Consider the following 26,722-nt stretch of genomic DNA (forward strand, 5'->3'; position numbering starts at 1 on the left):
CAATCCTGATATCAAACAATTCTCTGAGATAGCTAACTGACTGCCTCAGAATTTTAGGAAGTACAAGCAAAAACAGATATTAATTTTCTTCACTTTCTTTGGCTCTGTTACATACCAACATGCTTACCACACCAAAACCATAACAACCACCCACTTCAAATAAAAAGGGGGAAAAGAGAGAAAAAGCAAGAAGAGGGGAATGAAGACTGCCCTGAAGAAAATTTACATCTTAGGAAGTGACATTATAAAGCCCCCAATAAGTTCTTCCTTTTACTCTTAGCCACCAGCAAGCAATATGCCATATCTTCCTGCCTCAAATATTTGTTGAATGTCGACTATGTGTTAGTCATTGTGTCAATATCTGGATACACACTGGTGAACAAAATAAATGTGGTACAAATAATGAATTATTTGCTTTCATTTCACAGCTTCTTACTCTCTCTCCTCTAAAATAACCTTGCATAAGTGGCAGGGCAAATATTGGGTTCTTAACCATTTTCCCCCCAATTTTTTCCATATAGAGTATATAATACTTAGGCATTGTTGTTTATATCCTTCATGTAAAAAACACAGTATTTTGTACTAGACTCAGTATCAGTGGGTTGTATCTCGTTGCCATCATTTCATGGAATAACTAGGACTTACCCTTAACATAGTCTATAGCTTGTTTTTCTAACCTTTTGATAATCTTGTATCAAAACAATGCCTCTTTTGATGCTGTATTTAAGATGCATCCAAAAACATCAACAAACTACTATGGAGGAAATTAGGTTCAAAGACAAATTGGGCTCCGCCACATGGAAAGTCACACAGACAAAGCCAATGCCTAAGGAATTAGTTGCACAAAAATGAATATGAACAGGTTGTTCAACACTTTTTTTCCTCTGGGTGACCAAAATCTGAGGAACTTGGAAAATGGAAGCTGATTTTGTTACCAGTTAATATCCTGTCTACTTAGTCATTTTACTAGGAATATGAATCATGTATGTTTTTCAAGGAAATAGCTTCAGGGATAGAGTCAAGCACTATTATGAATTAATCTAGTAACTCAGCATCTTTACTGGCAGTGGAATATTGATATTATTCAACAGAAAGCAGTTATTGGAAAGAATAAGCATTTTCAGAGTGCCAACACTGGTAATACTTCATACCTTTGGCTATAAGTTAGACATGATTACAAGCACTTAATATTAACTTAATTATATTATTCATCACTTAATATGTATTAATTTTATAAGTCCTTATGTTAATTTATGTAATCCTTATAACAGTTCCATTAAGTAATGGAGCGGGTTGAATGGTGTCTCCCCAAAACCGATGTTCATTACGAACCTCAGAACATGACCCTATTTGGAAATACAATCTTTGCAGATATTATTAGTTAAGAAGAGGTCATACGGGATTAGAATGGGCCCAAAATCCAATGACTGGTGACCTTATAAGAAGAGAAGTCACATGGACACAGAAGATAGATGATGGCCAAGTGAAGAAAGAAGCAGAGACTTGAGTTAATGCTACCTCAAGGCAAGGACCACCAGAAGTGGGAAAAGGCAAGGAAGAATTCTCCCGTAGCGTCTCTAGAGGAAGTGTGATTCTACTGATACCTTAATTTTGGACTTCTGGCCTCCAGAACTGTGAGAGAATACATTTCGGTTATTTTAAGCTACCCGGTTTGTGGTGGTTTACTACGTCAGCCCTAGCAAACTAACACAAGTAGGTACTATTACTAGCTCCATTTCGTAGATGAGAAAATTGAGCTGCAGGATGAATGACTTTCCCAGGGACACAGAGCTTGTGAATGGCAGGGATGCAAACCCAGTCTGGCTCTGGAGTCTAGGCTGTTAATCAGCATTCTAAGAAAGGGTTTACATGTTTGGTCTATTCCAAATGAGAATTCTTAGCTCATTCATTCATTCATTTTCCATCAGTCCATCCATTTGTCCATCTATCCATTGAATTAACTATTTTAGGCACTTTCAGGTTATCTTCCATGGATCAGAATTTCCTCATTCAGTTTATTATGAGACTCAAGATCAGGCTAACAGTGGATCACCTGAAAAAGTGCAGACTGGAGACCCAGTAAGTACATAACATAGCTCTGCTCCTTTGCTTCTAAACCTTTCTGGGGGCTGAAGGCAATCTCAGGAACCTCTTTGTACTTGACGTGCCAATTCTCTAATCTTTCCCTGTTACCCCATCTTCCCAGCTACCTGGGAGCCATGTGAAGGGTCAGATGATCCTTCCTGTAAACTTCAAATTCCTTTTTTCGACTGGTGCCTTGCCTTCTGCCTACCAACATAGAAAACAAAAGAAAGCCCAAAATACAAAAAAGTTTCCTTCCACTTTTCTACCCAGCACCCCTTTGCAAGTGATGATCTCCTCTATTTCCCAGTGCAGTGGACGAGGTAAGAACCAAAGCACTGGAATCACACAGCCCAAATCTATATTTCAGCTATTCTATCTCTTAGTGTTTGGTAAGTTTTTGAAAATATATATGTACCTCAGTTTTCTCAGCTGTCAAATGGGAATAAAATAACCTACTGTTAGGATACAATTAGATAATTCAGGTAAAGTAATTAACAATGTGAGTACACAGCTCGGCACTCAATAAGTAGATGTTTATAAGTTCTCCTTTAAATATCCAACATTTTGAAAGATTGGTTTAGGTTCACACTGACTTATATCCTTAATACGAATTCATATTTGCACTTCTGACAATACTGTTTCTCTCACTCATCAATACTGTCTCTCTGTATAAAATCACCAATGACCTTCCAGTCATCAAGTTCCATGACTTTTAAGTTTCTCCTCTTATAATGTTGAACCATTTGACAGTACCGATCACCTTCTCTTTCTTGAAAATCTTGTCTTGAGCTTTTCTTCTGTCATCTCTTTGTTCACTTCCTTCGGTGCCTCACTGTGCCAACCCATCACTGAAAATGTTCAAAACTCACATTTCTTTCCTTCCTATATGCTCTTTCTAGGTGACCTAATCACTTCCATGGCTCTCACCATTCTCTCTAAGCCCAGCACTCCATATCCATATAGTGCTCATCCTCACCCCCAGACATTTCCATGGCCCACAATTCCCTCACTCAACAACAGCAACAACAAAAGTGTGCTGAGATATATAATGCATCTGCCTGCAACCAGATAACCAGATGCTAATGACAGAAATATGAACAATAGATTTCCTTGTTTTTATTTAAACATCCCAAGATTATCCTAGCCACCCAGGCTTGCAATCTTGGTGTAACTCTCTGATTACCTTTTTTACTTCACTCTCTCCCTCAAACTCCCTTCCAGAAAGTTATGTGTACACATCTGATTCAATATTCTGTCTCAGGGACTTTCTTAGTTCTTTCTCCTTTTTTAAAAAAAGTATTTATCATGATGCATATCACACATTTAAAAATACATAAAACATATATGAACAGTTTAAAGAAAAATCATAAGATGAACAACCACGTACCCACTATTCAACTCAAGAATGCAACTTACAAGTGGATTTGAAGACTTCCAGTGAGTCCCTTCTTGAGTGGTTCTCCTAAGGCATCCTCTGTTTTAGTTAATTACTCTCATGCCTTTCTTTATAGTTTTAACATTTATGTACCCCTCCCTAAGCTAAATATTATGTAATTGACTTAGTCTTAGTACTGAGTACTCAAGAGTCTTAGTACTCTATGTAAGTAAAATTATATATTATGTATCATTCTGTCTTTGTTTGTCTAATGTTGTGTTTCTTAGAGTCATCCATGTTGACATGTAATATGTGGGTAATTTATAATTGCTAGCGTAGAAGAGTCCATTATGTGATTATAGTGCAATGTATTTATCCACTGTAGAGTTGATGGATGTTTGTCTTGTTTCCAGTTTGGACTCACTACGAAAGATACTGCCACTAATATTCTGGCACTAGTTGGGGCACATAAGGGCAAGAGTTTTTTAAATCTTAGGATCATAAATGCTGGATCACTCAGTATGTGCTTATTCAGCTTTACTAGTTAATTTCTAGTTAACTGTATTTCAAAGTGATTGCACCAATTTACATTTCTGTGGCTTGTGACTGTTGCTTGTGATCTCATATTCCTTAGAAACTAATCTTTGGTAATTCTTTAATGCCTAGGTTAATGTTGTCATATTCCAAACAGAAATTTGAGATTGGTTCTGTCAGTTGCCTAGAGGCACTATCAACTCAAGATTACTTTAAAAATAAATGCTTGGCTTGAGGTTTTTTGTTTTTGTTTTTGTTAAGACTACACGGATAAATTTAGATCTCAAATTGGTATAGATATGAGGGATTCTTTATGGTTACACATTCTCAGGACAGATTTTTTTTCCCTTCCATCTGGTGACAAATGGAGAGGGGAGTGTTTTTCCTGTCTCTTCTATATGGTGGGTTTCTTTCCTGTCCATTCTTATATTGGGGGCTCACCATTTGGGGCCCAGGTTAATGTGGGGTCTCTTGTTAGACTATCCACCTTGGGCAAATCCTAGGCTTTGTGTCCTGTACTCTGTATTCACACAACCAAGTAAAACAGTTTTTGCTTTCACACATATATATATATTTAAATCTCTACAGGCCTCTTACCTTTAAAATGCTAGTTCAAAGATGCACTTCAAAAGACTTACTTTTATTGTTTCCCTAACTTCTTAGCTTTCCCTGCAGCTGAAAATATGCTAGCTTTCTTTTTCCTCATTCATCCTGCTCCCTGGCCAGTTCAGGCCCTTGCTATATAATGCCTAGATCATTTAAAAAATCTCCAGGAGGTTGTAGTTGGCACTAATTGAATCGGCTAGAAGCACTGAACAGTATATGAAGAGCCACTGAGGGTTCAAAGAAAGTCAAGACAAGGAAAATAGCTGCAATTAAATGAGTGCCTACTATATGCCTGGGACCTCACTAAGCATTTTACATGTAGTATTATTATGTACTATGTCTTACTATACATGTATTATCATTTATTTCTTAAGTATTCAATCAAAACAGGAACCTCGTTACAGAAGCGGAAACCTAACTTTCTTAAAAATTAAATGGCTTGCGCAAGGTCACATAACTAATAAGTAAGCAGTAAGGAATGAAACGTAAGACTGCTTGATAACAAGCCCAGGCTCTTCCCTCAACACCAGGGGTTTTCCAATTGAGTTCCGTGGAGCCCAAAAATTTAGAAACACTGAGATCAAGGGTAGGGCTCAGTGAGCAGAGTTCTGTGTGCCTATCTTCAGTTTCGCCCCAATAGGTGTACCCTTATCTGTTTCATATATTGCTGTTTTATGCCATACCTCATTTGTTCAAATGTTGTTGCTATTAAACCATAAAATCCACTTCTATGGCATAGGCTCACAGGCCCTTTAAAACCTGTCCCAAACACATACTTCCAGCCTGAAACAAAACGTGAATCAACACTAATCTTGAAAGCAACCTAGATATCTTTTTATTCCTCAACTGCCCCCTAAAATTTCCTGGCACTGCAACTCACCTGGGTCATTGGTAATAGTACTAATGCTCTGCTAGTAATGCTCACCAACACTCCTCACTTCCCCGCACCTGGCCAACAGACTCACCTACTAACTTCTGGGTCCAGCTCAAAGATCCCTTTGTATTTGCTACTTTCCCTGATAAGCACTAGGCATGACCCCTTCTCGCTCTGGACTCCTACAGCACTTGGTCTGTTCTGCTTAGGATCACATATCCTACAAAGATGGACGATAATCTCTTTTAGGTAGGTCTTTGTCCTCCACCTTGAGGATGCAGCTTTCAATAACGTTAAAATCTAGCTGTGCACACTGGAGCCTGAATTCATAGTAGATGAACCTACGGAAGTTGATAAAGTCAGAGAAGCTCATTGGGAAGGGCCAATTCTGCATCCTGGAAACAGCTGGGAAAACAGTGGGTAGCAGGAGGCAGGATTTCAACAGGGTATTTGGTCAGTGAGAATAAAAGGAAGAAAAGGTAGGTAGAAATAAAGAGCCAGAGAGGTCTGAGGAATGGTGAATAGACAATCTCTACTCAAAGGGGATTCCCCTGGGAGAGGGGAGTAGGCAGAAAGGACAGGTTCAGAAGAGGTTTGGAACACCAGATAAATCTGATTTAACTTCACCACAAAGATACCGGGAGGAAATAAAGAGTTTTGAAGAGTGAAAAGACATCATTAAAGCTATATATTGACCCAATTAATTGACATCAGAGTTGAGTGTGAGAGGAAATGGAGATAAGACCTGTGGGTCCTTGTTGTCAACCCCCCCATGCCTCAAGGATCTCCCAGGCAGGAATAACTAACACACACACACACACACACACACACACACCCCCCACAGCCAAGGGATTCAGATTCAATTGGTCTGAGATGGGACGTTTTGATCAATGCAGCTCAAGTCGATCTCCTTTGGTGGCACATTAAGTTATCCTTCACCAAAGGAGAAAGCCACTGAAGTAGGTTACTGTGAAAATATGTTTGTATGTGACAATGTGATAAGATGACCTGGGGGGCTAGCTGTGGAATGGACAAGAAAGTGTGATATAAGAAGCATTCTGAAGGTATACTGACAGGCTTTTAATTTCACATACAAGATTAAGATCTCAAGGCCAGATTTTAAATTGCTGACTTTTATAATTACCCCCCCCAACCCTTTTTCATCTATGCCCTGCCTTTTTTTTTTTTTTTCTTTTTAAAGAGATGAGGTCTTGTTCTGTTGCCCAGGCTGTATTCAAGCTCCTGGGCTCAAGCAATCCACAGTTTCTGGCTTATGCAACCCTCTTTCTTCTTCTCCCCTCCCCTTCTCTCCCCTCCCCCTTCCTCTCTTTCTCCCTCCCTCCCTCCTTTCTTTTTTGGAGACAAGGTCTCACTCTCGCACCCAGGCTGGAGTGCAGTGGCACTATCATGGCTCGCTGTAGCTCAGGTGATCCTCCCACCTCAGCCTTCCAAGTAGTTGGGACTTTAGGTACACACCACCACACCTGGCTAATTTTTGTATTTTTTGTAGACATGGGTTTCAGCATGTCACCCAGGCTAGTCTCAAACTCCTAGGCTCAAGTGATCTGCCTGTCTCAGCCTCCCAAAGTGTTGGTGTGAGCCACAGTGCCCAGCCTTATGCCCCCTGCTTTTAAAGGCAAAGTTTTATAGCCAGAAACTAAAGACGAGGGGCTTTGCTTGGTAGCACTGAGAAGTAATTTTTAGTGAACAAAGTAACATGAGTTTGAAAATTATTCTCCATCAGAAAGGGGACTTGAAGTTTTCAAAATCTAAAATGTGTTTATTTAGAATAAGATAACTTCCAACAAAAAAAATTAGTCAAATGACTTGAAAGGCCCATTCTTCTGTGTTTAAGACTTTGGTATGGGATACAGAGCTGTGGCTCTGCCCAAGCACATGAGAGGGGAGCCAAAGGGTGGATTTTTTTTTTTCCTATGAGACTAGAGCTGAATCACTGGGACATGGCCATCGCGATTGTGACCACTCAGTTGCCAGTTATTTTAGAGTAAGATATTGTGCACTGATATTTTTATAGATATCTTGCACAGTGATCTAATTTCCCACCAATTTCAAAAGAATGCAACCAATTACACAAACGAAAACAATGGTGACATTCATGTTATAATCTGCTGCCTGTCAGTAAAAACCTTGGATCTTTAAGAGATTGGTATTTCTCTTTTTAAGAGATTGGTCTATGTCAGCAAATGCATTCTTTTCAAGTATGTGTTTTGGGTGTGGAGATCTTAAACAAAGGGGAATTTTATGTGTCTTATCCACGGCAAGAGCTTGAAAAAACTTGAACCAGTTTAGTTAGGAAAGACCTCAGATTATTAAGCTTTTATTCTTTTTTTTACTTAATTGCTATCCAGTTATTAGAAATAAACCAGCACTTCTCATCCATAAATCAGCCAGAAGAGGAGTAAAAGGCAGTGGTTACTTAACCAATTAAAAAAATGCTTCTAAATTTCTAAAGGTGGCCTGTATTAGTAATTATCACTATCAAAACCAACTGAAGTAAAGGGGCTGGCTCCACGGATTCCCTCTGATTGCTACAAGGCTGCCTTTGCGTGGATTTTGCTTGGAAGTAACCTCAGTTCATCCCTGAAAATGAGGTCACTGTCCCCTAACACATGTTAGGCATGGTTAGCATCTTCACACTGGGACCTGTGCCAGAAAGGCCCCTGCTGGTGCACATTTCCAACCTGCTGGGGTGTCTGTGCACAGTGGCCACTCTCATGCTGAAAGGCAAAACAACGTTCCCATCTTTATCTTTAAATAGAGGGGAGTGGGACCAGTTAAAAAAATACAGTGCTGGCAGGCTTTTGTTTTTGTAAAGGCAGTGTTTTCAAGAGATTTACCTTGCCATATGCTGATAAAACATACCCTCACCCAGTCTGTCTACTATGATCTGGTTTACATCAAAAGGAGGATCTAGAATTCAGGCCCTGGGGGTATTTTTTTCTCACTCAGAATTCAGACTCCTAAAAATTCTCTTGGAGACTGATTAGCAATGGAAATAAATACAGAGAAGAAAAAAAATTTTCCCATGGGGGGAAAACGCATGTCAGGTGCTGGTGGGTGGGTGGGTATTTCTAATATCCCTCAACGTAAACTTTATTCTGTTCAGCTGCAAAACAGGATTTGCATTTGTCTCAAATTTTCTGATAATATAAAGTAAGATCTTAAAAAGCCAGTTTCACTTTTCTCTCAGAGGATATAAAATCATAGGGATCAGGAGAGGAGAATTTGTGCCTTAATAATATGAGGTCAATATAGTAACATTTTGTCTTGATTTGTACCAGGCTATGGCCAACTATTTTGACTTCAAACTATTTTGACTCATAACTTTCATTTTCCTTACACTACGGAAGTTGCAAGGTATCTTACTGTGCTGCAGACACAAAGTCATTATGCTGTATTAGGCAGAAAGCTATACATGATGTAAGGAACTGGTAGGATGATTTGACTGGATGACAAGCAAGATCCCCCCTGCCCTAAAAGCTCCATGGTATTATGCAATGTGCAAATGCTTCCACTGCTAATGGTAAGTGTTTAATTTTCCAAATAAACAAAGATGGAACAGTGTTAATAAAAGTTCTCTTGTGGCCAAGGTACCTAACCCAAGATATGAAAATAAGTATAGCCCTTTATCCAAGATACTTTTCTTTTTTTCTTTTTTGCCAGACAGTCTCTCTCTATCACCCAGGCTGGAGCTCACTGCAACCTCCATCTCCCAGGATCAAGCAATCCTCCCACCTCGACCTCCCTAGTAGCCAGGTCTACAGTGCACACCACCACACCAGACTAATTTTTGTATTTTTCAGTAGAGATGGAGTTTCGCCATGTTACCCAGGCTGTTCTTGACTTTTGGGCTCAAGCAATCCTCCCATCTTGGCCTCCCAAGTGTTGGGATTACAAATGTAAGCCACTGTGCCCAGCTCAAGATACTTTTCAAATTTAAAATTAAAAGGAATCATTCAACTTTATTTCATTAGGAAATTTTAGGGCAGCATGAGTTTGTCATGACTTTGGTGAAGCTATACAACAGGAAGAGCCAGGCCATCCTTAAAATTAATAAAATATTTGTCTTTGATTATTCTGAAATCTAAAGATTCAAATAAATAAGCCAGGAAAATAACCACAGATGGAGAAACCATTTCTGATAAGTAGGTTTTGCAGGTGTATTCATTACCAGACTCTTTTGAAACCTCTGCTGTGTTTGAACCTGTTTCTTGTTAGCTCTTGAGACAAAGAAGTACAAGAGAAATAGTAATACGTTGCTTTGGCGGGAGTGGCGGGGAAAACAAGTTTATCCACCGCATTCTCAGGGCTAGGCAATTCAAAACATACAGCAGCCCTGGAGAATTATTTTTCTTTCTTAATACACACTAATGGAATGTTAATATAAGGAAGATTTAGTCCTTTGGAAAAGTGTAATCATGCTTATTTCAGGGAATTTTTTTCCCCATTGGGTTAAAATAAGATAGTAATCACTGGTTTAATGAAACAGTAGTTAACGTTGGTTTGTAATCTGTAAGTGTTCTAGATGACAGCCTTCCCAAAAACACCTAAAGTATTTTCCATTTTTTTGGCAGAAGGTGCGCGCTGAACAAAAGAACATAAAGCCACTGGGGTCCTAAACTTTCTTTTTTCTTTTCTTTTCTTTCTTTCTTTTTTTTTTTTTTTCCTTTTCTTTTCTTTTCTTTTTTTTTCTTTTTTTTTTTTTTCTGGATGGAGTCTCACTCTGTTGCCAGGCCAGAATGCAGTGGCACAATCTCAGTTCACTGCAACCTCCGCCTCCCGGGTTCAAGCGATTCTCCTGCCTCAGCCTCCTGAGTAGCTGGGATTACAGGTACCCACCACCACACCTAGCTAATTTTTGTATTTTTAGTAGAGATGGGGTTTCACTACATTGGCCAGGCTGGTCTGGAACTCCTGACCTCAGGTGATCCACCTGCCTCAGCCTCCAAAAGTGCTGGGATTACAGGCAAGAGCCACCGCGCCCTGCCCAGGGTCCTAAACTTTCGATCAGTCACCACCTTCTCTCTTTTTGCTTTGCTTCATCTAGCTCACCTGTCGCAATTATTTCCCACGTGAACATGTCGGTTAAGAAATTCTCATTTGCTTTCCTGTGAGCCAAGCTGCCTAGGAAATCCTTGATGCATAATCTGTTCTTCCTTGTTTACCAGAGAAAGTGGCTGCTTTAAACATCTCTCTCCTGGAGGGATCTGCTGGCATGCATCTCATCGCGCCTTCCTTTATCATCTTGTGATAGCATTAGTCATTTACGTACAAGCCCTCGACTCACCTCAACATTTACTAAATAATCTCATGGTTCATAGCCCTGAACTAGTAAACTGGTAAGCAAAGATACCGTAATGATTAACTCTTAGTCTTAATAAACAATTTGCTTTGTATTCAACAAGAAATATGTACAATTCTGTCTGTTATACACATCTTATATTTTGGGGTAAGCAGCAGTCACTGTATCATCTCTATTAAATAGATAGAAAACTGAAGCAACGAGAGGTGTGATTTTATTAACTAGTTAGAGAAAGTGTTGAAAATAGAATTTGGGTTCCCTGGCTTTAATGTTCTTCCTACCACCTAATGATACAGAACAAGAATGAATTAGACCCACTCCTCACACACGAAGATGGCTACAAATGACCGACAACTTTGTTTCATTAAACATAAAATGAAACAAGATAGTATTATGCAGTTAAAATCTGGCAGTCCATGGCGATCTTTGTTTATAAAACAGATTCCAGTTTTTTGCATAGCTTGACTACACAACCACCACCATAACAAACTGCTGAGTCCCTTAGAGGTGTACCTCATAATACTGAGATGTTGCTATGTTCTGCTCAGGAAATACATAGCAGTAACTTCTGGCATTATACATGATAGATTATATAAAACATGACAACTGTTTGGGATTTTTCCATTTATTTGGTATGTTATGAATCAGAACAAGGATTTCAGGCCTTCATGCTAAAGGATCCTTATTATGTGGGAGGTATTGGCATGAGTCCTAAAATATTTAATCCAGGCAAGTATTCACATTTTATATATAGCAACTGAAAACAGTGATAAGCTAAAACTGGTCTAGGTAGCAGAAAGAAGAGAAAGTATTTGAATAGATGAACATTTTCCCAACAGCTTTTTTTTTTTTTTTTTTAGATCAGGAAATAAATAGCTTGATTTTCAGTGTGGATAGACTTAATACTGCAAACATAACTATTTTCTTGCAATGCATAAATATACTCTATATGGTGTGAATCAGCTAGGAAATTACAATACCATGGACTTCAGCTTCCTGGTCAGATAATTAGAGGCCTGAGGTTTAAAAGCCCAGAGGAATTGAAGGGTGAGGCCATGGCACCAGAGGGAGAGGAGGCGTTAGCTAGTGAGTTCTTGAATTTATCATCCTAAAACGTTGTGCACCAGCTGATGCAGCTGGAGCCTTGCTAGAATTGTTGGTAAATGAAACTATCTGTCTTTTTTGGGAGGTAGGGGGCTTGCAGGGGGGATGGTTTCATGCTGATTTTTTTAAAAAAACAAATATACCAAAATGCTATTGTTCTTTTCACTTAAAATGTTTCATTTTCACTTAAGTCTGTAATCAACAAAGGGATTTTAGGAGTCCTTGTTGAAAATATAGCTAAATAAGTTGTTATTTGAATGTATAAAAAACAGTTTTAAAAACAAGGTTAGCTCACTAGAGAAGTCAGATAGACAGATAGACTGATTTGGGATCGTAAATAATCAGTAAGTGACATTTATATTTTTCCTTGATTAGATTTGGAATTGGGAGGCTCAAACAGCTTCACATTAAATACAACAAAAGGACAAAATATAGAAAGAGCACATCCATAGACACACAAGAAATCGTTCTAGAAGTGCGAAGGAAACATGTAGTAAAGAAAATAAGGAAGGATGTTATTTTTTATGATGTAAAATGAAACAAGTAAGAGTAGACTTTATCCCAAAGTTAAGGTAACCATTGGAATCTGTAGTTATAAGTAGTTAAAATACAGAAGGTGACTTTCAGTTATGTTATAGTCTAACAGCCAAAACGTACTGTGAGGGTTACTAGGAGCAAAGACTCCTACTTAAGGAGCTATGTAATAGGTGTTTTCTAAGTATTTGCAGATAGATCTAGACTAATATGTCACTTTCTATTGGCAAGTCAATATAGTTTAATGATTTCGGAGTTCAGACTCTGGACCCAGGATGCCTAAGTTCACAACCTGGATCTGCAATTCACAAAGGATGTGACTTTGGTCAAGACACTTAAACACACTGTAGTTAAATTTCCTATCTGTAAAATGAAATTAGCAGTAAAATTTAACTCAGAGGGCTGTTGACATTGAAGGAGATAATACGTGCCGAGCAGTTAGAAATGGCACGGCACACAGTTGGTCTCCAATTAACATTATCCTTTATTAATTATCACTTTAAACTTATCTTAAGTTAATATTCTAGTTTGGCTACAATTATAGGCATGAGAGTCAAATAAACATACAGGGACTGAACCCATGAACTTGACCTCATTTGCCCAGTGCTTTCAGAAAGTAAGGGAAGCAAACAAAGCCGAGAACGCTCACACTGTGATCTATCTACAGCAGTGGTTCTCAAACTCATTACTCAAGATGACTTTATACTCCTAAATATCACTGAGGAGCCTCAAAGAGCTTTTGATTATGAGGATTATAACTATTGTTATTTACCACATTAGAAAATAAAGCTGAGAATTTAAAAATTAATCATTAATTTATTTTAAAATAACAAGGGCAATCTTATTACATGCTCATTTAAAATATGTATCTTATGAAACATAACTGTATTTTCCAAAACAAACAAAAAAGATGAGATGACTGGTATTGTTTTATAAGTCTGCAAATCTCTTTAATGTACATATTGTTTTGGTTGAACTATGTCAAGGATACCAGTCTTCAGGGTACTTTAGAAGGGTCTCAGGGACACCCAGGGTTCTTGATTGACCTCATAATACAAAGCCCTAACACCTCCGAAGAGAATACTTTAAGCAAAAGGCATGACTGAGCAGGAAGACAAAGTCTAAATAAATATAGTGCTGCTATTGCAAAGTACAGACTAGGATCATTCTAATCAGTACCTATTCACTGTTTTTCTGCTACCTTGCTTTAGTTCTCCTAGAGTCTTTCCAAGTGGCTATGTCCACACAGTCCAAATACTGGGACACTAATACACTTCCCCAGTGGATAACACTGTCCATAGGATGTCCATTTAAGGTCCTTGGAAATGACATGTGAGAAATAAGCAACAAATTCCACTGCAAGTGATGCTGCCAGAAAGACAGCATGAGAATTCCTTAAGGACAACTTGTCATTGTTGGATAAACACAACCACAGATACCAATCCTTTGTTCTGGGAAACTTATACATGGAAAATGACAGCCTGATACTAGTCACTAAAATGGAAAGTTAACTAGAGCATGTTCCTTTAAAAAATTTTAAAAAATATTTAATATTTTAAAATAGTCTCTTGTACGACTAACTGGTGACTAGAAGGCCACAATTATGAGAGGCTGTACCCTTCAAAGATGAAGCTTTGTTTAAAACCTTAACAAGTATTGAATACATGCTATGTTCCAGGTTTTGGGGATCAAATAATGAGCAAGACATAGTCTGTGTTTAAAAGTCTACAGTAGGGCTGGGTGTAGTGGGTCATGCCTGTAATCCCTCAGCACTTTGGGAGGCTGAGAGGAGAGGATCATTTGAGCCTAAGAGTCTGAGACCAACTTGGGCTGAACATAGTGGGACCCCGTCTCTACAAAAAATATTTTAAAAATTAGCTGGGGGTGGTGGTGTACACCTGTAGCCTCAGTTACTCAGGAGGCTGAGGTGGGAGGATTGCTTGAACCTGGGACTTCAAGGCTACAGTGAGCTGTGATTGTGCTACTGCACTCCAGTCTGGGCAATGGAGTGAGACCTCGTCTGAAAAAAAAAAAAAAAAAAAAAAGTATGCAGTGTTCAAAATATATCTTATCTTACAGATGTAAGTGTTTTCAAAATATGACAACAATCATTGAATTACAGAAGTATGTAAATTTACAATACATCAAAATAATGTTGAGTTAGAATACAAAATAATCAATAATTCAAGATTAAATAAAGCTGAAACATATCTAGATTCTGAAAAGCAATTTTTAACATTATTGGCTTCTACTTTTCAAGCTGGTTGCCATCACTCATTGTACTCAACTAAAGAAAAAGATGGCATTCACTACCCAACATTATTCTCTGGAAATGTTTGCTATCATGAATACCTACAAAGATATTCTTACAAAAATCTTACTTACAAAAGTAAAAAGAGACTCCTAAAACAGAAGAATTAAATTCCTTACAGATTCTTAAGCTTAACAGGTGATTATTAGTAACTATGAATATTTTCCCGAAATACACTGAAATTTATGCTATATAATATAATTACATATTTGTCAATAGTCCAATTAGAAGACACAGTTTAATTTTTATTACTAGGTTTTGCAATATATTCTGAGGATCATGATAAAACATCTAAAAAATAAACATTAGAATTAGGATAGAGTTGGCAAACACATATTTACTTTGTGACTAAAAATGTCTTAACATTATAAAGAGAATGACTTCAAAAGGACACCACATTAGATTGTAAATTCTTTTTGGTCTTACAGATAACTTAAACTTGATTATTATCCAAATTTATAACTGACCTGAAGTAGCATCTTTATATTGTCACACAGCACAAATTTAGTTGGTAAGTAAATATTACATTTACTATATAACTAAAAGTTTCCATTTCAAAACAAACACTATAATAGTCTCAGCAGTAAAAGACAAGTTTTGTGATTCCTTTTTTTGAGTTTGACTGTAGAAAATATCCTACTTGCCCGCAATTTTCTTAAGTGAAAATCAACAATAAAATGAGGGATTCCTCCAATAATTAGATATGTATTTATTAGTGGATCAATCACTGAAAATATATATATAAAATAGGAAACAGCCGAGTTCAAAGATTTTCTATTTGGCATTATAGGGTAACGTCACGGGATTTAAAATTAATGCACATCAGTTGCTATTGAGGGATCTTATTATGAGCTACCTCTAAAAGGCACATTAAAATTGGATTACATTTGGGTTTTGTTCAATATTAAAGTCTAGGTTTTTTTCATGAGCATTATTGAAGAGTTAAACTTTAAAGTTAACTTTTCATCAATTATTTATGTCAAAACTAGTTCTAGTTCTTCCATACAGAAAATATCTAAACAATACCATAAAAACCACAAGCCGGACAGAAGCAGCAGGAAGTATTAATGATCATTCATGAAAATGCAATTATCTACTATACCCTCTTTGCAAGGATTTTATCCATAGTTCAGCTCATGCAGATAAAGTGTTCAGTCTTTCATTCAAGTCAGAGACGAAGGCAGGAGAGGAAAAATTCTTCTTCATTTTCCAGCAAAACCCAGTACAGCAATAGTATATACTACTCTATTGTGATGGAACTTCTATATGATTTGTATCAGGTCAGTACCCTTCCAGAGTTACTGCTTAGGGCATGATAATTTCCAATTCAGTCTGTCATTTTATTACACGTTTTTCAAACAGCATGCCCACCAAAACAGAAAACACTGCACATATGGGCTGAGATCAAATGCTTTCACCATTTAGTTGATATATTCTGACAGAAGGCAGAAACAAGATGGTCTACTTTTATTTGGGCTTTCCTTTTGGATCTCAGATTTTTTAAATTTATTAATTAATAAAAGGCCAGAACTCTTCAGGTACATTCTTTAAGATTTGTTATAGCAAACCTTATTGCTCAAACCCTTCCCAGCAATGAGTATTTCTCAAAGCTGTCTAACTATGTAATTTATGATTCTGCATATGTAAAGTTTTCAAATCCACAACTGATGGAACAGAATACACATCATAATTTAACAGTACAGTGTAAAAGTTTTGGAAGGGTAAGTTGATAATTTTTAGAGTGATATAACATGATTTTTAGGACTCACTTGCCAATATGCTTACATTACTAGTACATTTCAATTGGCATTAATTACATTACTAGTAAATTTCAATTGGCATTAATGTCTGGCATTCATCTTATAGCTTTATTATGAATCTCAAAGTTTACCCTTAAAAAGGCTTTCTTTGAGACACAAAGAATGTTTTACAAAATCTCATTCAGATTAAAGTTTCATAATTGTACATATGCAATATTGCCACATTCCATGAAGGTCACGGAAGGTTAATCTTTTTGCAAAAAATATTCTATCTTTAAGAGTACAAAGAGGAAAACTGAATCCATTTAAAATAAAGATAAAAATTGTAAGTTTTCCAAATTGCTTTTTGTAACACTGTGAAATGACAGCTGTTTTCTCAAAACCATTAGCACGTCTGTCCACCTGACATTAGAACAAGCAACATGTCCTCATTTTTATGATGTCTCATTCTAGTCATTATGACTATTTCACTAAATGTTTAAACACAATCTTCAGGAATCTAAGGTGTTCTCAGAGTTAGATACACTGATGTTAACTGCATAACATCGCACAGTTAGATGAAAGGATACAGGTAGAAACAAGAGATCACATGAAAATTTTCAACTATACCATGATCTACATAGCATTAGGTGAATTCCTCAATATCAAATACTTCAAAACTTCACAGACACAAAGCAAATATTTACTCCCTTTATCTATATAGTATACCTTAAGGAGGCAATGGCTTACTATGCCAATTCTCTAAAATTATTAAACAAGATGACTTATTTATATCTATCTGCAATTCTATTAAGATAGAAATAAAATCACATTTTCCAAATTCTAATTACATCCTTCATCTACCATTTATATGAGTTTCAAAAACAAATATTAATTCTATGTTTTCTCCCCCAACTGTAAAATTTCATATTGCCCTTTGTAATTAATACATCAGAAAAAGCTGAATTTTAAAGCTGTTGGATTTCTCTTGAAGAAAGTGCAACCATGTAAACCTTTGTACACTCTTGGATTTACCAGGCTTTTCCTGCACTCCTAATCTCCCCCTGTCTTTTTGTATTTTGTTATGCATCCTCTTAAGGCAGGCCTTAGCTGAACTCACTCCAAATTACATCACAGGCAAAACATATCTAGAGTACAGATCGGAACAAAACAGAAAGAAAGGACGGTCCATTGTTCTACACATATTTAACTCAAGTGATCCATGGTGCAAACAGGTTAATTTCCTTCCTACTCAGCAACAAACATTTTTTAAAAGGCACACCTATTCAGGGCAAAACAGAACTTCTATAAGGAAAGCACATTTCATTTAGAAGCTGTAAATGCTTACTTGTTCTGGGAAGCTCTCTCCCTCTTCCACTGCCATTCCCCGTGGCCAAGTAAGAAACCTGATAACTCAATTAGTTAACACTTTGGACAGAGCATCACATGTAAAAATATCTGCCTTCGGAAATGTAAAGGTTTCCCCCACTTCCCAGGAAGGAGGTAGGAGCTGGTCAGAAGCAACTAACTAGAGTATTTAAATGGGGGGTGGGCGGGGCAGACAAGAGTACAGAATCTGCTTGGGCCTTACAAACAGCATAGTACCTCCCAGAATTCCCCCACAACTTACCATATTGGCTCTGTGGATTTAGTCATGATACGTGGAATACCGAGAATAGCAGGGCAATCAGCTGGGGATTGTATCCTGGCTTTCTGGCTGCTTGGAATTACTCATGAGACCAGCTTTTGTCATTCTGCTTATCAGCACTTTCCTCTGTACGCACGCTACTCTGACATTCCTTCTAAACACAATACCACCATTTTCTCCTCTGACTTTCTGGAATACAGTCAGCTTGACTTTTACTATTGGACTTTTTAAACTTCGAATTTCCTTCCCTGTATTGGCTTTTCTAATGAATATATGTCTGCGTAGACATGTATACCTACAGTAATATACACACTCACACACATACACATGCACACTCTGAGGGCACACTTTACTGCCAAGGAGAGTTACTTTACTAAACCAATTTCCTTTTATCAAAGGGCAAATGCAACTGATGATCATCTTTTAAAAAATACAGCACTATGCCAAACTCATGTGTATAGCCAGGGGAAGAGAAAAAAAAAACCAACTCATTGAATACTTCCGAGATATATTGAATACTTCCTCTATATATATACACACACACACACACACACAAAATATATATATACTTTTTTTTTTTTTTTTTTTTTGGAGACAGTCTCACTCTGTCACCCAGGCTGGAGTGCAGTGGCGGGATCTCAGCTCACCGCAACCTCCGCTTCCCTGGTTCAGGCAATTCTCCTGCCTTAGTCTCCTGAGAAGCTGGGACTACAGGTGCCCACCACCACACCTGGCTAATTTTTGTATTTTTAGTAAGGATGGGGTTTCACCACGTTGGCCAGGCTGGTCTCAAACTTCTGAGCTCAAATGATCTACCTGCCTCAGTCTCCCAAAGTGCTGGGATTACAGGCATGAGCCACTATACCCAGCCCAGATAAGTCTTTTCTACTTAGCTTTTTTCAACTAATAAAATTCAGCTTTTCAGATATGCAACTCTTCAGGCAACTTTTTACTGTTCTCACACAAGAATCAGAGCCCTAAAGAACCCATCATTATAATAACCTGCATTTATATTTTATTTAGTACAGTTGTAATCAATAGTTCTCTTAAACCTTTAAGGCTTGAAGGAATGTGATCATGGTAGGCTCAGTTAAACTTCAGGAAGATCAGTGTAAGTCTGTTCACTCAACACATAATTTACACAGAGCCTAATAAGTGCCAGACATTATTCTAGGCACTGAGGTACAATGTGGAAGGAAAAACAATGAAGAAAACTGAGAAAATTCCTATTTTTTATGAAACTTATATACACCAGCAGATGTGGGAAGACAGATGATAAACCATAAACATAATAAATACCTTGTTGAATACGTTCAAAGTGATAAATTCTATGGGAATAAATAGAGCAGGGAAGGGGGAATCATAAGTGCGTGTTTAGGAAATGGGTATATAGGCTTTAATATTGGCAATAATGTCATAATAATGTAGATGGGGAGGATTTTATACAAAATATTATGTTGAACCATATGAAATTGCCATTTTTATGGTTTAAAAATAAGTGTATACCAGCAATTTTATATGGATCAACATGATATATCAGCTATTATAATATCAGATCTTATAATAATATTTATCAAACATGCAAGGCACTATATTAATTTCTTTACATACATAAAATAATGTAAATCTTTTTGCAAAAAATATTCTATCTTTAAGAGTACAAAGAGGAAAACTGAATCCATTTAAAATAAAGATAAAAATTGTAAGTTTTCCAAATTGCTTTTTGTAACACTGTGAAATGACAGCTGTTTTCTCAAAACCATTAGCACGTCTGTCCACCTGACATTAGAACAAGCAACATGTCCTCATTTTTATGATGTCTCATTCTAGTCATTACATACATAATCACAGCTATGTTGTGAATCAATTTCTCTGTTTGTGAGAAAGAAGCTAGAGTTCAGAGAGATCAAGAACTTGCCAAGGTCAGCAACTAGTAAATAGGCAGTATTTATATCTAATTCTACATGATTCTAAAGATAAGGCCACACGCTGGCAGCAAATAGTAAACATATATCTTCTTGACTACCATAGTATTTAAAAATAAATTTGAATTAGCAAAACAATTTTGAGCAAAAACAACAAAGCTAGAGCTATCAGACTACCTGGCTTAAGAATACATTACAAAGCTATGTAATCAAAACAGTCTAGTATTGGCCAAAAAACCAGACAATTTAGAAAAATGGGACAGAATAGAAGGCCCAGAAACAAATCTGTGTGTCTAGTCAATTGTTCTTTGGCAAGGGTGTCAAGAACGCACAATGGGGAAAGGATAGTCTCCTCAGTAAATGGTGCTGGAAAACCTGGATATCCACATGCAGAAAAATGAAATCAGATTTTATCTAACACTACATACAAAAATTAACTCAAAATGGATTATAGGCTTAAATGTAAGATCCAAAACCACAAAACTATACAAGAAAACACAAGGCAAAAGTTCTCTTAACATTGATTTTGGCAATGATTTTTTTGCATATGATGTCAAAAGCTCAGGCCACAAAAGCAAAAATTATTAAATGAGACTACATCAAACTAAAAAGCTTCTTCATAGTAAAGAAAACAATCAACAAAATGAACCAGCAACCTATGGATTGGGAAAAAATATTTGTGAACCATACATGTAATAAGAGGTTAATATCCAAAAAATATAATGAACTCATACAACTCAGTAGCAAGAAATCAAATAACCCAATTTAAAAAATGGGCAAAGAACCTGAATAGACATTTTTCAAAAGTTGACTTCAGGAAGGCTGGTATGTAAGTCTGGCCTTACAAATGACCAGCAGATATATGAAATGGTGGTTGACATCACTAATTATCAGGGAAATCCAAATCAGAACCACAATGAACTACAACCTCACACCACTTAGAATAGCTATTATTAAAAAGACAACAGATAATAAGTGTTGGTGAGGATGCAGAAAAAAGAGAACCCTGGTACACTGTTGATTGGAATGTAAATTGGTACAGCCATTAAGGAAAATAGTATGGAAGTTTCTTGAAAAATTTAAAACAGAACTACCTTATGATTCAGCACCCCACTACTGGGTATATTGCCAAGGAAATAAAATCAGTACCTCAAAGAGATATTTGCACTCCTGTATTTGGTGCAGCATTATTCATAATAGCCAAGATACACAAGAAAACTAAATTATCTGTCGACTAATGAATAAATAAAATGTGGTATACACACACACACACACACACAAATATATATAATTAAATACTATTTGATCATAAAGAGAGATAAATCCTGCCATTTGTGACCACATGGATGAACATGGAGGACATTACGCTACGTGAAATTAGCCAGACACAGAAAGACAAACATTGCATGATCCCATTTATATGAGGAATTGAAAAAAGTCAAGTCTACAGAAAGAGAGAGTAGAAGGGCTAGGAGTAGAAGGGAAAATGGAAAGATGTTGGTCAAGGGGTACAAAGTTTCAGTTATGAAAAATGAATGAGTTCTGGAGACTTAATACACAGTAATGTGAATATAGTTAACCATGCTTTATTATATTTGATATTTGCTGAAAGGGTAGATCTTAATTGTTCGCAACACACACATAGACACAGCGGAAAAAAAAAAAACTATAAAAGGTGACAGATACTAATTAGCTTGACTGTGATGATTATTTTACAATGATATGTATGTCAAAGCATTGGCTGGGGGCGGTGGCTTATGCGTGTAATCTCAGCACTTTGGGAGGCTGAGGTGGGTGGATCACCTGAGGCCAGGAGTTCAAGACCAGCCTTGCCAACATGGCGAAACCCTGTCTCTACTAAAAATACAAAAATTAGCTGGGTGTGGCGGTGCGCACCTGCAATCCCAGCTACTCAGGAGGCTGAGGCAGAAGCATCACTTGAACCCCAGAGGCGGAGGTTGCAGTGAGCCGAGATTGTGCCATCACACTCTAGCCTGGGTGACAGAGTGAGGCTCTGTCTCAAAAAAAAAAAAAAAAAAAGAGTTACATACTTTAAATATATACAATTTTTATTTGTCAATTTTACCTTGATAAAGATGGAAAAAATATTGAAATTAGTTGCCACCGTTTGAAAACTGAGAGACTGCGTATCAAAATCTGGAGTTCCAGTTACAGGTTGTTCATTATTCACTGCCCCTCTCCTCTTTCCCACCTCTGCTTCATTCATTCATGTATACAATCACCATGCATAGGGTAGGCACTTAGTATGTGCTAGAAACTATGCTTCGGCAGGGAAACCTGGAAAACCATCACCCGGCTTGCTCTGTGCCTGTTTCTCAACGGACACACAGTGAGGTGGAGCCAGTCCTCTCTGGAATATAGCAAATCTGATCTGCCTGCGGTAGACACAATGCGTGGGGGAGACAGAAAGGGAAGAAATGCCATAAGTTGACGCTCTGGAGGTCAGGCTGGCTTAAAAAGTCTTCACTATCCCCATGCCCGGCTTTACCCAATTGAGATCAAACTCTTCCATAAACTTCCAGGACACACCCCAAGCTCAGCTAACTTCCCTGAAGCTGCAGATTTTGTTCTGATGGCAATTGCTGCGTTTTTCGGTCTGTTCTTTATGTCTGTGTGGAGCACCTTTGCTTTATCAAAATCCTGGGGGCCAGGAGTCCAGGCCTGGGGGGTCTGTCCCTCAGATCTTGCAGGCAGACCTTAGTGCCAGCAACAAAAACCAGAAAATAAGACGTCTGGCTCTAGGCTGGGCATTCGCGTCCTCCTATCCACGGAGACCTCCCCTAGGAACTTGCTTGCGAGTTTAATCATGCTTGCTGGCAAGATATTACTCCTCACATTTAATTTAGACCTTTGCTATCAATTTCTTAATCTCTGTCTTTAGTGAGAAGAGACAGCAGTTGGTTATCATCTTTTTAAATACTCCATGCTGTTACTCAGTCATTTCCCTCCCCACAGTCTTCCCCACTCCAGGATAAATAATCCCTACTCCTTCAACCTTTTTGTGGTGCTCTTGAGAGAAAAACATGCTACAATTATATGAAATAAGAAGACTAATAATTCCCATAATTGTGTCTTTCAACCCACCCCCAGGCCAGGACGTTTTGTTTCTCAAACTATTGTCACTCATCTCAAAGATACTGCAGCAGCAAAAGGAGATGGAGGCAGAAGCTGAATGCCCCAAAGGGTGAGCCCAGGCAGATGGGGAGGCTGGTGGAGCCTGAGCCGGGACTCTGGTGGATGGTCTGAAAGTGCTGCATTCACAGTGGGATATGGCGTTAACTTTTTCCATCTCATTTGATGACAACAATATGCCTTGCCTCAAGAAAAGTCAATATGTAAAAATACCTTTTTTTTTTTTCACAGAAAATAAACCGAAGACATCACATAACCTCAGAGCCCATTTAACCGAACCCCATCCTTTTTAATTATTTCCATGGTTTTTGGAGTAAAGGTGGTTTTTGGTTACATTGATAAGCTATTTAGCAGTGGTTTCTGAGATTTTGGTGCACCCATCAGCCAAGCAGTATACACTGTACCCAATGTGTAGTCTTTCTCACTCCCTCTCAACTTTCCCCACTGAGTCCCCAAAGTCCATTATATCACTCTTATGCCTTTGTGTCCATCATAGCTTAGCTCTCACTTATAAGTGAGAATATTTGATATTTGGTTTTCCGTTCTTGAGTTACTTCACTTACAATAATGGCCTCTACCTTCATCCAAGTTGTTGCAAAAGACATTATTTCACTTCTTTTTATGGCTGAGTAGTATTTCATGGTGTATGTGCATATATATACACACATACATACACATGATATATATGTGATATATATATATATAACATTTTCTTTATCCACTTGTTGGCCGACAGGCATTTAGGTTGATTCCATATCTTTGCAATTGTGAATTGTGCTGATATAAACACGTGTGTGCATGTCTTTTTCATATAATGACTCCTTTTCCTTTGGGTAGATACCCAGTAGTGGGATTGTTGGATTGAATGATAGTTCTATTTTTAGTTCTTTAAGGAATCTCCATACTGTTTTCCATAGTGGTTGTATTAATTTACATTCCCACCAGCAGTGTAAAAGTGTTGAACCTCATCATTTTTTAGATGAAAAAAAGCCCAGAGTGACTGCATGATGACACATTGTGAGTTGATCTTGCTGTGTCTAGAATACATAACTGTATTCCGTGAACAAGCATAAAGACTTAGGGTATTTACGAGTGGTCCTCCTGCCCTGGCCTCCTGAGTAGTAGGTGTGAGCTACCACATCCATCTAATTTTTGAAATTTTTTGTAGAGACAGGGTCTATGTTGCCTAGACTGGTCTCAAACTTCTGGCCGCAAGTGATCCACCCCCTTCAGGCTCCCAAAGAGCTGGGATTTAGGCATAAGCCACCATGCTCTGCCCAGCTTTCACATTTTTAAATGGTTGAAAAAAATCCAAAGAAGAAAAATATTCTAACGAGAAAATCATATGCCATTCAAATTTCAGTGTCCACAAATAAAGTTCTATTGGAACACAACCTTGTTTGGACATGTAGTAGAATGTATGCATGCAATGACAGGGGTGGCAGGGACAAACCAGGGGCTGTGGCTGGCTTGAGAGACACCAAAAAGTATTGCACTTTAGAGAGGTTTTGTGCTTTGAGTCAGAACAGGGGTTTTGGTGGTGGTTCAGGGGCGCGTGTGCTTGGGGCGGAAGTCCCAGTGCCAAACACAAGCGGCATGATCCCCACAGCTGCACAGCCTCATCCTCCAGGGCTCAAGCAACTCTCCCACCTCAGCCTCCTAAGTAGCTTCAGATCTGATTATTAATGCCACACCTTGCAACTGTTTTTTTTTTTTAATTTTAGTAGGGTGAGGTCTTGCTAGAATTTGCCCTGGATGAAATTCAAACTCTTGAGCACAAGCAATCCTCCTGCCGTGGCCTCCCAAAGTGCTGGGATTATAGACATAAGCTTCTATGTTTGGCCTACAATGTACTTTTAAATGAAAGGCTGTGGACTCCCGTGAACCTAGAATGCTGTGTGATCCTGAGATTGAAAAAATGGTAGAAACCACATATGCCCCAGAAGAGTCCACTTACCCATTAGCTTTGTATGAAAAAAAAAAAAAAAAACCTATCTTTTCAATGTGACAAATTTAAGTAATATCCTCTCTAGCCTCTCTTTGTGTGTCACACATGAAACGCTGAGCAGGACCTGGATTCTATATAATTTACTCTGTTCAATATTCAGTAAAAATAGGAAATGCTCTATAAAAGAAAATGGGACAACAGCATTTATATCACTGATGAGACTCCTGAAAACTTGTAGTAACAAAATGTGCCCTTTTTCTTGTTTTCTCCCTTCTTTCAAACTGAGGACATGACACAGACATTATTCAAAGGAACACATGGAAAAAGCAGCTCATTGAGCTTGTAAGAGGGCAAATGATCTAATCTACAAGGAAGCTTTTAAGCAGCCAATTAGTCGTTGGCTGTGACAATCACTATTTCCTATGATCTTCATTAGAACATATTCTACTTTCCCTTATCAGCCAAGATAACAGATAAGATAAAGGATTAAAGAAAAGTTTAGAGACCCAGCCTTGATAGGAGACCCTTGACTTTGGATGGAATCTGGCTTTTTTTTTTTTTTTTTTTTTTAGATGGAATCTCGCTCAGTTGCCCAGGCTGGGTGCTGTGTGAAACGTCGCGTACTACCTTCCACCTTTCAAGCCTCCCAGCGTGGCTGGGGACTACAGGTGTGCACCACCATGCCCGGCTAACTTTTATATTTTTAGTAGAGACGGGGTTTCACCATGTTGGCAAGGCTGGTTTCAAACTCCTGACATCAGGTGATCTGCCTGCCTTGACCTCCCAAATTGCTGGGATTACAGACGTGAACCACTGTGCCTGACCGGAATCTTGTGTTGGATGTCTGTTGTGGGGACCACAAGGTCAGGGACTCAACAAGCTGAGGGAAGGGAAGAGGGAAAGCGGTTAGGGAGGCTGTTTCCAACTGCATTTTCTCTCCCATCCCTCAGGTCCTCAGCCCCTACTATCCAAAACCCAGCGATACTCTGTCCAGGCAGGGACACATGACAGTTACCTTGGAGGTTGCTTTTACTAATATAGCTGATTCTAAGGTGGGAATGATCACTTTATGGAGCCCTCAGGAGGCCTGGTTTATCCCTAATAGAAAGTAGTCATAACTCCCCTGGCACTAGATGCCTGGGGGAACTTTTGCTTCAGGTGCTGGTTTTCCCACTGAGTTCATAACTTCCTACTCACATTCATAATACCTCTCCTGCGTAAGCTCCACTACCACATTCCCTCAAAATCTTGTAATCCAGGAGAATTAGAATAGTTGAATTCACACATCGTACCCTGCTCCCCTTCCTTAACTTTTGCAAATGGCCCTAGATGCAAATAAGGCCAGTAGAAATAAGAAAAGACACAAAAGAACAAATCATGTGCAATAATAATGCCTTCAGGACTTCATATGTGTGTTCTTGACACCTGCACACTTTACAGCTAACACATAAAAGGTGCTGTCCCTTAATGATGAAAGCATGCTGATTTTTAGAAGCCCAAATCACATTAGGAAAGCCACTTTATTTCTGGACAATCAAAGCTGTGTTCAGTGTAGCCTGAAGA

General features: G+C 38.1%; 1 protein-coding gene across 33 annotated transcripts in view; it reads right to left on the reverse strand.

The window, feature by feature from the left end:
- The window catches only part of ANK3 (ankyrin 3), a 704,392-nt gene that overhangs the window by 253,101 nt on the left and 424,569 nt on the right, over positions 1 to 26,722 (reverse strand). The window contains exon 1 of one of the 33 annotated variants that reach the window (XM_031652641.1): positions 18,116 to 18,643. The exons of 31 other annotated variants lie outside the window; for them this stretch is intronic. In XM_031652641.1, the coding sequence (XP_031508501.1) occupies positions 18,116 to 18,118 (3 nt within the window). In that variant the 5' untranslated portion in view covers positions 18,119 to 18,643. One more of the 33 variants, XM_031652639.1, reaches the window with a different exon arrangement.

The sequence above is a fragment of the Papio anubis genome, chromosome 11 (genome assembly GCF_008728515.1).
Source record: "Papio anubis isolate 15944 chromosome 11, Panubis1.0, whole genome shotgun sequence".
Classification (NCBI taxonomy): Eukaryota; Metazoa; Chordata; class Mammalia; order Primates; family Cercopithecidae; genus Papio; species Papio anubis.